Consider the following 15,718-nt stretch of genomic DNA (forward strand, 5'->3'; position numbering starts at 1 on the left):
ATATGCAGTTTAAAAACTTGCTCTTTTGGTTAAGATTGTTGAAATATCCTCTGATATCTTTCTTATGCAAACTTAAAATACATTTTTTTTTGTATTATATTGAAATAAAAGGAAATATTCAACTTTTTAAAACACTTGTGTATTAAAGGTAGATAATTACAAAATTCTATAGACTTTAACAGAACACACTTTTCAAACATGGATCGAACTCTATGTAATAGGTCTTCCTGTTTCTTAAATTATCTCTATAATCATTTATGAAAAGAGAAAAATGTCTTAAAATGTTGATTAAATGTGACAGATCACTTAAACATCAATAATATACCAGTACAACTGTACTTAGGACAGATCGTGAAATAAGCTGTAGGAATTGCTATCAACATCAATCTTTCCTGATCAATGCTAACACTATCCACACCCACAAGGATATTCATTTACATGTAAGAAGATTACTGGTAGCCAAGCACATGAGCTACTGGTATCATTTTTACGTATTTGCTATGGCGCAGCTAGGAAGTGACCCCATGACCTCTGGCAAAGGCTCTAGCACTCAAAACAGACACTCTGCCACTAGGCTACCCTGCCGGTCATTTACTGACAGTGCATCCATGTCGCAAAAAACAATGACAACCCAACTTTAAAAGCGTAGTTCTTTATGGCATTACCAACACTGTGGTCAATCAATAAGGCTTTAGGATCAATACACAGGATTTTATAGATGAACAGAGCAGGCTTGTTTGTTTAGGAAAATATGTTTCTGTTGACCAAACACATAAAATGGTAATATGACCATAATTCTGCCATTTCACTTGCAAAATATCCAGTTTTATTGCTTAGCACTAAGTGAATTTTACTCTGTCTTCAAGGGAGTGAAATATCAGTCCTTAGCCTATGAAAAATGTAAATATCATTAAACACAATAATTAAATTACCATTCTCTCAGTGCAAAATGTGGCTAACTGCATTGAAACCCTTATCCATCTTTTAAACCAAATGTTAAAATGCTGATCAAAACAGAAAAATACCAAGAAATCATATACATGTAGATTTGGTGACCAAGAGGCTTTGTTGCATAAATGGTAATTCACAGAATTTTTGCATATCAATCAAAACTTCGCAATTCTTGAAGTTGATGTCATGTGTGCATAATCAGGACTTAGTTTAGATACATATACATGTATCAAACTGATTATCAATCTCTTATAAGTGTACTAATAAACTATGATAATGTGGCAGTTGAGTCCAATAAGTTCAGGGGTGTTCAAAGATAATTTGTCATAGATCTATTGCAAAGCAATTATTGGATTTACCTGTATTGGATAAAAACAGTGTCGACTGTATTGAGGTCAACTGCCACATTATCAAAGTTTATTAGCATTATCAATATAATAATTATTATTTTTCAAACGATGGTGGTAAACATGGATGTCAGTGGCTAATGTTAATTTCTTTTTTATGCTCAAAACATTTTAGACAATGAATTAAGAAACAGGCTTTCCACCACTGTTTATTTCTAATACTTTTTAACTAAATAGGATGTTTGGTTATACAACACTAAAAGAAACAAACATGCATTCCCACATATCATGGTTCTCCAAGATCACTATATGGCCTTTGTCCTTTGACCAACTGAACGCAATAGGCAATCATCCTAAGAAGTTTGCGGCCTGTAGGCCAAAGCATTCTTCAGTTAGCATAACAGCAATAGGAAACCCATTGTTGACAGACAGACAGGCTGGTTTGGATACAAGCACAAGTGATCTTCACTTGAAGATAGAAAATGACTTCCAGGTCAAGGTCACAATGATCTTGTCCATGATCTTTGAACAACCGACCTAGAAGTTGATAGAGGTCAACTGCCAACCAAGTTCGAGGTTTGTGTGTTAAAAAGTATTCTTACAATACTTACTAACTTAGCCTTCCCAACTCAACTGAGTCAACAAGCCGAACAACTAAGGCTAAGCCATTAATAAGGACTTAGGTGAATAATAATGTTTTTAGAGGCTAATGGGATTATATTCTTACGTCATAAGTCAGAAAATTCCTTCCATTTCCCATATAATCAAGTTTCAATATGCTGATTACCAGACTTCCAGAATCCAGGTCTATTACAGAGCCCTTAGTCACTTCGTTTTAAAAGGATTTGGTCAGTTTTATAAATCCATCAATCCATACTTTTTCTAGATATCTTTATAAGCCTATAGCTTCTTGCGAGAGGTAAGTGATCCTGATCTTCACTCTGTAGAAACAACATCAACCTAGTAGGCAACAACATACATTTGGCAATACCTCGGAAAGTATCCGACATGTTAGGACTAATTTTACGAGGTATTTCTTACATCGACACTCACCTAATTTCTGATTAAAGATCTTATCAAACGTCACTTCTCCCATTTTCATCAGATGTTTATGCATAACACTTCTTACACTGAAATGAAAACGGCACATTTTCATAAATAAAAAGCACCTCATTTAACACACAAAGAGAGAAAACATAATAAATTTTGTGGTTTAACAAACCGGTGTTATGGTAAAAATCTCAACACAAATGTCAAAACTGCAGAGCCAAACTACGCGATTAATTTTATATGACAGTAGTTGCAAAGAAGCTTAAATCCTATACCTGGGATCTGGAAGCACTATTTTCTTGCTTGCACGTGCGGCTGGAGTCGATTTGCTCTTCTCCATTGCCATTAAATAGCTCACATCCGCGAGTACTGCTTCAAGATCCGCCATTTTGGACGAATTTTTCCTGTACCCTAGATGAAAATAAATCCGCCCTGTGGGGCTCCCTTAACACCACAGACAGCCCCTGTATGTCTCTACACACACATATGATCCATATCTAGCGAATGTAATCCAAAAATAATTCAAAAACACTGAAATACATTAGAAATACTGGTTTTAAAAATCCAAAACAAACGGTTATTAGCTTCCGTGTAATGGATGCAAATGTATTAATGTATGTACTAAAGGATTGTGATAGAATACTGAACGTTCATTGGTCTATTTTGGTACAGAGAATATTTCGATCAATTTTGCAGCATCCCCATGCCACAGTTATACCAATATTCCTATTTTCCTGTGTACAAACATTTTGATGGAATGTTTACGCTAGATTCTTGTACATAATTTCACAAATGACCTAATTAAAAGCGAATTTATAAACATGTTGGATAGAAATAAATTGAAGCTTACCATAACTAGACGACGGGCATTTAGCGTATTTAGTATTACTTAACACTTTGGATTTTGAATAAATTCGCTAATATCTTCATTTTGTTATGATATTCAAAATTAACATTTATAGCCTAATACTTTAAAAACCCAGTAGATTATATAACGGGTAAAACCCCTTGATTTGATGACATTAACGTATATTTAACTCATTGCCACATCTTTGATATTATTATTTCGATGTTATTAAATACTGCCAATACGCATATACCTTATCTTTGTTATTTCGATGTTATTTATCTTGTGTTTCATGATGAAGTTTTGTAGTATCTTTACCTTGCCTCCTTTCCCCCACCCCTTCCCCTCCTCTCGAACTCCAAGGTTATACATGTATATGTATGAAATATTACGCAATAAATTGCATGTTAACGCGCATTGACAGCACGTAAGGACTCTGTTGGTGTAGGCACGTGTACATCAAGTTTTAAAACTGGTTCTATTTAAGGACTCGGAAATGTTTATCAACAATAACACTCTTAATTTAAATTGTAGCCAATTATCAAAATCGTCAGTGAAAAGGAAATGCGCCGTATTTTATAACATACACATTGAAATAGTTTCATAAACAATACTGGTTTATCATTTTTTTTATATTCAACATCATCTGCTATCTATTTAAAACAGGAGGGCACATAAGGCCTTATATCGCTCACCTGGCTTAGTTCTTACCCCAGATAACCTAGTATGTAATTTTGTCTTAAGCAATTCAGGATGATCATTATCCAAATTTTTAAATGATATGACCTGGAAACATAGTTTTTTACCACATGTACCACTTCTGAACTTGACCTAGATTTCATACAGACAAACATTCTAACAAAGCTTTATGATGATCAAGTTGACCAAGTGGCCTTTGAAATTTTAACAAAGGTTTTCTATGATTTGACCTAATGACCTATATTTTTTCCATGTGACACAGTTTCAAATCTATTCTAGATTTTAAACAGACAAATATTCCGCCAAAGTCACATCAAAGTCACGTAGAAAATTGTGGCCTTTTGGGTATTATATATAACAATGTCTTTCTATGATTTGACCCAGTGAACTAGTATTTAAGACAGATAACACAGTTTAGTTTCGAACTTGACATGGATTTCAACTAGACAAATATTCTGACAAAGTTTTATGAAGGTCAAGTAAAAAATTTTGTCCTCTAGAGTGTTCACAAGGTTCTTCTATGATTTGACTCAGTGACCTAGTTTAAGATCTCCGCTAATCCAGTTTTGAATCTGACCAATATTTCATGGAGACAAACATTCTGACATTTTTTTACGAAGATCAAATGGAAACTTTGTTCTCTAGAGTTTTAACAACATTTTTCTATGATTTAACCTAATGACCTAGTTTTTGATCTCAGATAAACCAGTATTGAGATTAATCTACATTTCACAGAGACAACATTCTGACAAAAAATCAACAATGTTGTCTCTAGAATGTTAACAAGGTTTTCCCATGATTTGTTTCATGTCAGATAACCTAGCTTTAAACTTGAACTAAATTTCATAGATGCGAACATTCTGACAATGCTGTGCGAAGATCAAGTTGAAAATATTGCCGCTAGAATGTTGACAAGGTTTTTTTTCTCTATAATTTGACCTAGTGTATTAGTTTAAACTTGACCTATATTTCATGGAAACAAACATTTTGACATTATTATGAAGATCAAATGTAAAAAATGTGGCCTCTACAGTGTTAACAAGGTTTTCTATGATTTGAAATTCTGACCCAGTTTTTGATCTCAGGTAAACCAGTTTTGAAATTAACGTAGAAATCATAGAGACAAATATTCCGTCAAAGTTTTATGAAGATCAAGTTTCAAAGTTTAAAATGATAGTGTTAGCCCGGTTTTTCTATGATTTGACCTAGTAACCCAGTTTTATCTCAGATAATCCAATTTTAAGGCTTATCCTATATTTCATGAAGACAAATATTCTAAAAAAAATATGATAATCAAGTAGAAAATATTGCTTCTAGAAAGTTAACATTTTCCCCTGTGATTTGACCTAGTGCCTTAGTTTAAAATCTCAGGAAACACAGTTTCAAACTTGTCTAGATTTCACGGAGACGAACATTCTTACAAAGTTTTATGAAGATGAGGTAGAAATTGTGGCCTCTAGTTTTCCTGTCAATTGACTTTAGTTTTTGACCCCAAATGACCCAGTAACGAACTTTTCCGAGTTTTTTTAGGGTAACATTCTGACCAAGTTTTATTAAGATTCGGTCAAAATTGTAACCTATAGAATGTTAACAGTCAAGTTGTTGAGGACGGACGACGACGAAATCCGGATAATAGCTTACATTGAGCACTTTATGCTTAGGTGAGCTAGAAAAAGAAATGCTGATGTTCAAACTGAAAGCATGTCCCATTCCTATATGAACTTACTATCTCTTGTGAGTTTGGACAAGCCCGAGTCTTGCAGTCTTAGACGTTGTTAGCGTCAAAAAATTAAAATGAATAAATGATCACTTTATATCAAATAGTTTAATAATGACATATCACATATACATATTGCCGTAACCTGAAAATGAACCTGAAAATGAACGTTTGCCACCGATGGTTGTACCCAGGTACCCGCCCGAGCCATAAGTAAAGCAGGAAGGGGAGCATTGGGTCTCCTTCCACCACAGGAAGCTGGAAAGTCGCCATATTACCCCAGATTTATCATAAACAGACCCTGCTATCCAGGAATCTCATTTTTTTTAAAAGAAAATAGTTGCATTTTTACTTGAAACATGCTGCCTAAAATGCGGTGTCTTTTATGCAATCCGACCCTTTCCATCCTTTTACTTTTCCTTTGAGGAAGAGCACGGAGTGTTCTTGTGAAAGGAAAAGCCATCGTTTTCGCCCTTTTTCAACATCGTCCGAATATAGTTGTAAGGCCTAAACAAATAATTCTTTGTTTCCGGTAACATGCTAAAAAAAATTGGGATATGTAGGTCGGATTTTTTTTTTTTTTTTTTTTTTTTTTTTTTTGAAATTCTTTTTATTAAGTGAGACTTTACGGAAATTATTTTTATGTCAAAAAATGAATAAAAATAAGGGGGCTATGCGTTTAGAGCATTAGTAAGTTTATTTCTAACATCACTGACCATGTTTAAAGCATAAGAAGTGCAGTTTTGCAACTTTTTGTTAAAAAGTTGAAAAAACAAAATTCTCCAAGGCCATAAAAACATTTAGGTTCGGGCCAAAAATTTAGGATAGGTCGGGATACCGGAAACAAACATTTTTTACGCCTAAGCCAAGATTTTGTCAAAACAAGAGCACCGCTTTGCAGGTGCTGACGCTCATCTGATTTTTTTTGTGTAATAGAAATATTGTCCTACCCACGATTTTCTAAGTCTAAAAAGGGCCATCATTCTTGCAAAAAGCAGGATAGAGTTATGTTTCTTGATGTACAGTGTCCACTTATGATGGTGAAAAACTGTTGCAAGTTTTAAAGCAATAGCTTTGATAGTTTATGAGAAAAATCGACTTAAACATAATACTCAACCAAGAAAATGATTTTCTAAGTCCAAAAGGGGCAATAATTATTGCAAAAAGCAGGATGGAGTTATGTTGCTTGCTATACAGGGTCAGCTTATGATGGTGAACAAGTGTTGCAAGTTTCAAAGCAATAGCTTTGATAGTTTAAGAGAAAAAGTTGACCTAAACATAAAACTTAACCAAGAAATCTGATATTTTCCAAGTCCAAAAGGGGCCATAAATCTTGCAAAAAGCAGGATGGAGTTATGTTTCTTGCTGTACAGGGTCAGCTTATGATGATGAACAAGTGTTGCAAGTTTTAAAGCAATAGCTTTGATAGTTTAGGATAAAAGCTGACCTAAACATAAAACTTAACCAATAAAACTGATTTTCTAAGTCCAAAAGGGGAAATAATTCTTGCAAAAAGCAAGATGCAGTTATGTTTCTTGATGTACATGGTCTGCTTATGATGGTGAACAAGTATTCCAAGTTTCAAAGCAATAGCTTTGATAGTTTAGGAGAAAAGTTGACCTAAACATAAAACTTAACCAAGAAATCTGATATTTTCTAAGTACAAAAGGGGCCATAAATCTTGCAAAAAGCAAGATGCAGTTATGTTTCTTGCTGTACAGGGTCAGTTTATGATGGTGAACAAGTATTCCAAGTTTCAAAGCAATAGCTTTGATAGTTTAGGAGAAAAGCTGACCTAAACATAAAACTTAACCAGGCAACGCCGACGCCGACGCCGACAACCGCTCAAGTGATGACAATAACTCATCATTTTTTTTTTCAAAAAATCAGATGAGCTAAAAATTATTTACGCAAAGTTGCATATTTCCTTTACTTGAAGATGTTACTTTTATGTAAAATATAACATTATGTACAGGTGTTACATTTTGTATCTTGTATTCAGACTATAATTTATTGTATTAAATATATTAAGATTTCTTTGAGTGATGCAAACGGAAAATGTATATAGGTATGTTAGACTATCATGTCCGAAAACGTAACAGTTTCTACATATGAGCCGTGCCATGAGAAAACCAACATAGTGGCTTTGCGACCAGCATGGATCCAGACCAGCCTGCGCATCCGCGCAGTCTGGTCAGGATCCATGCTGTTCGCTTTCAAAGCCTTTTGGAATTAGAGAAACTGTTAGCGAACAGCATTGATCCTGACCAGACTGCGCGGATGCGCAGGCTGGTCTGGATCCATGCTGGTCGCAAAGCCACTATGTTGATTTTCTCATGGCGTGGCTCAATTATAGTGTATGTAAATATAAAAGTAACATGTTTATGTATATTAAAGAGGCACCACAAAATAACTGTATTCTTTTGTGTTTCCATATATGATGGTAATTATACATGCTTTGCATGAAGAAAATGAGAAATAACAAGTATCTAGTTGCAAATTAACAGTGACATGTATTAGGCTAAGACAATGTGTGTAACGTTTTAACATTTTATTGAATAACTGTAGCAATATGTACAGAAATCAGAGTATTTAGTGAAATTTCACTCACATTTTGTTTCTACAGTGTCACGGGTACTAAACAGTGCCTGCGCACCGCCAGTGCCGATGAGGAATGAAGGCACTTCGCTTCCGGTACCGCAGGCATTTCGCCAATGTTGACAAATCAAGCGAGATCGGTAAGTGATTTTTTTCGTTTTTGTCATGTTGTTACTACATGTAGTATTTTTTCAAAAATCTAGGAATGTAACGGGGTGTAGAAGTACCTCATGAACATATCCATGCTAAAGTTTATGGGAAATAATCAATTTCCTAGAAATGTAAGGACAAATAAGTTGGGAACGAAACTGATTTTTTTTCACATCAGTGACTGTTTAGATTCATTTCTTTCCGCTGACCCAAACCATATAGTCTCTTCCTTCGTAAAACATATCTATAAATGATATGTGATCCGCAAAAACATAAAATGTGTCTAGAAAATTCCGAATTTGAACGTTATGCCAATTTTGAAAATGTGCCGCAGCCCCATAGAGGTGCCGCAGGCACTTCTTAAAGTATCGGGGCATAGATGTCGCCCAAAACTAACCAAATATCGAATGACTTGCATTCGTGCGATTATATATAACATATTCACAAACATTTTCAATACATGTGATGAGTTATCAGATCAAATATTTTAGCAATCGGTTTATCTTCACACTCTTTTTTTAAGATCCGTTTTGATCAGTTTAAACAAACTGTATTTTACCGAAAACATGCAAGTTTTTATAACCTTGTCACGCTGAAATTGGTTTGTTATTGATCAATATATTGATACCAAAATGGGTTTCTATCTGTGTGTGCGTGTGTTTTTAGAGCAGCACAATCGATCATTAGTATAAGTCACTAATCTACTTTCCTTGTGTTTTTTCTAGGTTGTTCAAATGAAAAGCAGTTTTGTTGAAAAGATAGATGTAGTCATGCCAATTGAAACGTAAGTATATTTATAGATTAGCTCGATTATGTGCTCCTTTTTTGTCCTGTACCCCAATATCAATTTTCATTCGTATCAGTCGGGCTAGTTGCACGCGCATGCATTTCGGTACATTTTCTAGCCCGATCGGAACACCAAGGTGCAACTCAGTGTACAAGTCACGTGATCCGGGTAGCCCGGCTTTGTATTATGCCTGTCCTCTGTACGACACATAGGGCACACTTCTTTGTTGTTTGTGTTTTGCAAACAAGTAACTATTACAAACTAATGGAAATATTGAATTGAAACCTATCACATTTCTCAAGGTTTATAAACTTATGTTATAGCATAAAATTCCACAGATACCGATTGAAATTTAGATAGATATTTTAATATTAAATGTTATATTTCCGAATTCGAATAGTCGAGGTTTTGCTGTCTTGTGGCTCTTGTTATAAAAGTTTTGACAATAAGACAGCACGCCAAGACAACATGGGTTATACCTGTCAACTTATTATCATGATTTATTTTGAGAAAGATGTCTGCATTTCTGAAATTCATGTTTTCATTATCTTTTTTTTTTTAATGACAATCATAAGAATCATAATGTTTGGGAAATACAGTTTGCTTCAACTGACTAAAGCAATGGTGTAGAGTTTAAGATTACCCGCGAATTGCTGTTCATACTGTTGTAGAGGCCACATGAGAATAAGTCCATTTAAACATATCGTTTCTGACGGCCTTTTTCTTTGTGTTGTCCAAAATTCTTCGTCAGTAGCAACTTCCGTATACATGATGCATTCTTCACACACTTTATGTTCTTATAAACTTATAGTCATCACAATGTCACAACATCATTGATAGCAACTAGCCTTAAATTTTATAGAAAGACCCACCCAATGTTTATTTAAACGCGATTTAAATGCATTTACTGAGGGTGCTGACACTACATTATCAGGTATAAATTGCTAAACTTTTTGATTGATAACTCGTCGCACGTATTGAAAATGTTTGTGAATATGATATATAATCGCACGAAAGAAATTTATTCGAGATTTGGTTAGTTTTGGGACAAATTTATGCCCCGATACTTTAAGAAGTGCCTGCGGCACCTCAAAGGGGCTGCGGAACATTTTCAAAATGGGCATAACGTTCAAATTTGGGATTTTCTGGACACAATTTATGTTTTTGCGGATCACATATCATTTATAAATATGTTTTACGAAGGAAGAGACTATATGGTTTGGGTCAGCGGAAAGAAACGAATCTAAACAGTCACTGATGTGAAAAAAATTCAGTTTCATTCCCAACTTATTTGTCCTTACATTTCTAGGAAATTGATTATTTCCCACAAACTTTAGCATGGATATGTTCATGAGGTACTTCTACACCCCGCTACATTCTCCGATTTTTGAAAAAATGCTATATGCTGTAACAAAATGACAAAAACGAAAAAAATCACTCACCGATCTCGCTTGAATTGTCAACATTGGCGAAATGCCTGCGGTACCGGAAGCGAAGTGCCTTCATTCCTCATCAGCACAGGCAGTGCCGCAGGCACTGTTTAGTACCCGTGAGTGTAAGATATTTATTCATCTAGGTTTTTGAAACTATGCTGAAAAGAAATTGACTGAATAAATTGTCAAAACACATTTATTCAGGAATGGCCTAAATTGTCAACCTGAAAACTTGTAGTATAACTGTATACTACCTGTATTTCAAGAATGATTTTTAACCAGGTTTTCAACGAAGTTCCCTTCTTTAGAATTACTTCCCTTTGTTGTTACTATAAATAGCTTATATTGTAACTTTTTCATTACTAGACGTAGGGAAAAATCGAGACCACTTTTCTGTAGTACAACATGCATGTTACATCCAATTTTGAGGTGTATTTTGACCAATCTCTACCTGGTAAGGATTTCTGTGTGGACTTAAAAAAAAATTGTATTTTTTTTTTTTTTTTTTTTTTTAAGATTAACTTCCCTCAGTTGTTACTATGAATAACTTATATTGTAACTTTTTTTATAATTGACCGTAGGGGAAAACCAAGACCACTTTTCTGTGGTACAACATAGTTGTTACTTTCTAATTTTAGGTGTATTTTAAGGTATCTCTACCTGGTAAGGATTTTTTTTGTGGACTTAGAAAAACAAAAGAATTACAATGATTACTAAACAACCACAAAATTAAAATTACATCTGCAAATACAGGTGCTAGAGTAAAGAGATTTGCTGTGACGGGCGTATATTGTGACATTCTGGCACTCTTGTTTATTCTTATGAAAAGTGTTGAAAACCTGGTTTCGTGGCATTGCCGCGTTTCTTGTCATGAAGTTTTTGTGAGTGAAAAAGTAGGTCACTAGGTCGTGGTGGGTCTTTAACAGTACCATGAATTAGGTTAGAATGGTACACACTGTATACATGTCTGGCTAAACTCAGTATAACTGTATTCAGCCGCTAAACTGAAAACTGGAAATTTTGAATGACATTTAATTATGAATGTAGCTCTACGCAGACAATTAATTGATATATTCAGTAAAGTTGAATACTTTTGATGTCGGTTTTTTTTACATTTGAAGTAAATACCTAAAGATAAAATATTTTAGTGAACGATGGCCATTGGATATCATTAACATTTTGAAGATGCCAGTGTGTTAGCCTTACTCATATGACTTATTTTATGATCTGATATTCTATAGTTGCCATCCCTCTAACAGCGACAGTCAACAGTTATCACGTTGTCACGAAACAAAATCTTCATACCATTGTATTACAAAATTGTTTCCATGTGTCTATAGGTTACAAAACAAAAACCAATTATAATTTCCGTAAGTGCAGAACGTACACTTACCATTTCAAGTACATATACACACAATCAATTCAAATCTGTACGGAAGTGGCATTTTAGTCTTTGACAAACTGACTTCAGTTCTAATTTCCGTAGGTGCAGAACGTACACTAATCATTTTAAGTATATATACACACAATCAATTCAAATCAGGACGGAAGTGGCATTTCAGTCTTTGACAAAACTTGAGTTGTATCCGGATATGGTTTTTGGGAGGATACTTATCTTTATACCAGCAAAGTTGAATTTTGATAGTATATTTTTATTATCATAATTGCACGTTAATTTATCACTTGGTTTTATTACATCACTTTATTGTACTTTGCCATCGATACAGAGCACATGTACTGAAGTACTAGTAGAGTCTGGTAGAATGTGAGCCTAAAAGTCGATATCTAATAATATCGTTTTAATGTCTGCAAAAACAATATAGACAATTTATTACATACTCGTTTCTTTTCCCCTTAAGTTACAATGGTACCGGAAACGTCAATATTTTTCGATACACTGACGCCTGAATTTCACATCGGGTGCGTGACGTAATTTACTGTGGTGTTGCATTAATTCTTTCATTTAGTTCAGTATTGTCAATCTTATTCAAGCTATTGATTAAGTTCATGATAGCTACATTATATCTATACGTGTAGATACTTATGTAATAAAAAAGGTTATTATCTTTGCATCAGGAAATATGCACACGCTCTTTAGCGGAAGAATATTGTGCTCCTGAAAGTCGCGCAACATTTCCGCTGAAGAACTCGTGCATATTTCCTGATACAAAGCAAATAACCTATAAATATATAATGTAGTTGTATATGCTTTTTAATTTTATATTATACAGCTTCTGTGATATGCCAGGCGCCATAACCTCGGATCTGGTCTCATCATTGTCTCTAGTTAAGTGCTGTCCTATTAGCATGCATTTCTACTTTTTTTTTCTTTTTTGTAACATTTCTGTTTACATGTATGTATACATGTAGTTTATTTTCCAGCCAAGTTTTGCAATATTTAACAGCGACTATCACTGAGGATGGTTGATCTTCTGGACTCTTCAAATGTAACCTGTCGGTGATTTTGATAGCGACAATTACATCTACATGAACTGAAGACAGTCTGGTCTTGTATGAGTTAACATACATTACTCCAGGATGATATTTCTAGTCCAAAAGTTTCTCCAGTTTTCTAGATAGTCCCAACATCTGCAAATATGATACTTCAGCTTTCATCTTCCTTACATATATCCGAGGGCAACGATGAGAGTACAGAACGACGTCACCCATATAGCGCATGGCTTTCCAATCTGTTAAGAGCTGTTTAATCTGACCAGAATGACATATCTACGAACGATGAGTAAGGTACTTTTTATCGTCATAGTTAAATTCATTTGTCTTGTTTTCCTGTGTGCTTCATGACGCATGTTTAATATTAAATCCTTTTAAATTTTCTTCGTTTATTGTGCGATTACGGGACAGTTGGGGGTCTCCAATACAACTAGCCATTATACCCCCTCCCCCTCTCCCATCCCCGATTTAGGAATGGGCTGATTTGATAACTGTTCCATGCCGTGCTTGGTCGTGCACCTGTTCCAATGTGGAGTGTTTTATGGGCGGCTGTGTTCTTTGAATGTGGCTTTTCCTGTTGGACTCATGCCATTGCTTTCCTTTAGAAGGAAGGTGATATTTTTAATGGACTCCACGACCTCAGTGGACCGGGAATAATAACAACACTCCGGTCAAGCACTAGATGAACAAATATGGCCGCAATACTTAAATGAGCGGCTCAAATGTGAAACTTGTCATAAGATCCTACACTTTGGAAGCACAGAATGCAACCACACAGTAATAACTTGGATTGAACCAGACTGTTTATGACAGGTAATGAGTTGTGCAACACACTAACGTCACATTGCATTGGCTAAAGCAGAAGTCTCCGTTAATTGCATTTTCTATGTTTTTTATTGCAAATGTTGATGAACGCAACAAACAGGGTTAATCTGTTGTTAGAGTTCATAGTTTGTAGGTTGTGATCAAAATATCTCCTTTCTTATTGATTTTCAATTTAGTACAAATTTATGGCTTACAAATATGGTACAGTCACTTTTTCTTTGCATTTCTGAAGACTACGAAAATAGCTAGCAAGTATGGATTTCACATGATCTGGCTTTATAAAGTTATTCATAAATTACAGAAATAATTGAATTTTATCAAATGTTAGACGAGGTAGCGAATTTCACACGTTGGAAACACTTGTAAAGAAATAGACCACATTCAATCTGTACAAATATTAAGGTCTTCTATTTTACATTATTTTTTCACATCCAAAATCTTAAATTATCCATCTGCATCTGAGTTTTCGAAGAAGTAATTTACAGCGCTGTGTTAGGATTTGATCCAAAAATTAAATGCATGGTAAAATAGAAGAGACAAAAACACATATATTTTTGTATAATAAAGTTAACATTTGCATGTAAAAAAAAGGGTAGTATTGAGATCTCACTCACTAACGCTTTGTTTTGCAGAAATATTTAACATAGCAAGCATATACTGCTTTAATTACCTGATTAAATAAAAAAAAAACACAACGTTTTTATATATTATTTCTTGATATAGAAATACATAGAGGAGTTGCAAATGTTTAAAATGATTTTTAGCGCATTTCTTTCCAATGTTAAATCACAGTGATGCGAAAAGATTCCCCAACATTCTGCAAAAAGTAATTTATTCATGTATTATGGATATACGTAACAACATTTTCAAGGATAAAACGGTGGAGTATATTTAGTATGAGTATGAAAGATAAAGGTAGATTTTCCTATTTTGGTGGGCATCTTGTGAGACATTTCTGCAATACGTGTTCATATACTTTGTGGACACATTTCATACAGAATATATCTATCAAATTGATCAAATATATGCAAGTTACAATAGAGCAGACAGAAAGGGATCACATAACTAAATATTTCAGAGACTTAAATGCATTTTCACTTTCATAACTCGCCATTTTTCTGACATACTTTTTTTAATACTGATGTAATTATCTGAGTAATTCAAAGAGAAATGATTTATCTTTCAAATGAAAATCAGCCTAATAATTATGTACAGGTTTGTAGGTTTTCTAAGTCAATTTTATCAGCGCCAAATTCGTTCAACATGACATCAATGTAGGTCTTGATAACTTTCAGTCCGTTAATACTGACTTCGTTATACCGTTTCATCATTCCAAAAATATGATAGACTTCTCTTCGTAACAATGTATATCTAATAGGTCACTGTATTTGCATTTCGTATTAGAATTTTTCATCTCACTGAGAAATACATGAAGGTCAAAGAGAAAAATACTTAAGGAACCACGGGTGTAAGAAGTGTTAACTAAAGTCTTGGCAACAGTTCTCTCGCTTAGAACAGAATGATGCTGTGTTTTTCTTGGGAGACGATATAAGGTTTGCCCGGTGTATATCTAAGAAGTACGTACTGCATAGATCGAACAAAAATCAGATTGCGATTGTTTATGTCTGCATTGTATACATAGATGGTGAATTGTTTGCCGATAGTTTCGATAATTTACGAAAATAAATAAAACCGTTTTTAATCAGTTTCGTTTGTGACTGTTCTACTCGCACCAACTGCAGATAGAAATTTACTAGCTCAAATATTTGGTTCAAAAAGGTATTTCTCACAGTGTATTTTTATTTAAATGTCGAAGTATTGACACAATTTGTTTTGACAGGTCCATTAAGAAACGGTCAATAT

At 34.3% G+C, this 15,718-nt stretch overlaps 1 protein-coding gene across 3 annotated transcripts in view; it reads right to left on the reverse strand.

Moving 5' to 3' along the window:
* Nucleotides 1–2,944, reverse strand: part of LOC123533318 (beta-adrenergic receptor kinase 2-like) — a 179,856-nt gene extending 176,912 nt beyond the window's left edge. For all 3 annotated transcript variants that reach the window (XM_053519939.1, XM_053519938.1, XM_053519937.1), the window contains exons 1-2: nucleotides 2,624–2,944; nucleotides 2,352–2,428 (exon numbers count right to left, since the gene is read on the reverse strand). In XM_053519939.1, coding sequence (XP_053375914.1) covers nucleotides 2,352–2,428; nucleotides 2,624–2,736 — 190 coding nt within the window. In that variant the 5' untranslated portion in view covers nucleotides 2,737–2,944. The remainder of the gene's footprint in view (nucleotides 1–2,351; nucleotides 2,429–2,623) is intronic.
* Nucleotides 2,945–15,718: the final 12,774 nt, after the last annotated feature.

The sequence above is a fragment of the Mercenaria mercenaria genome, chromosome 12, assembly GCF_021730395.1.
Source record: "Mercenaria mercenaria strain notata chromosome 12, MADL_Memer_1, whole genome shotgun sequence".
NCBI lineage: Eukaryota > Metazoa > Mollusca > Bivalvia > Venerida > Veneridae > Mercenaria > Mercenaria mercenaria.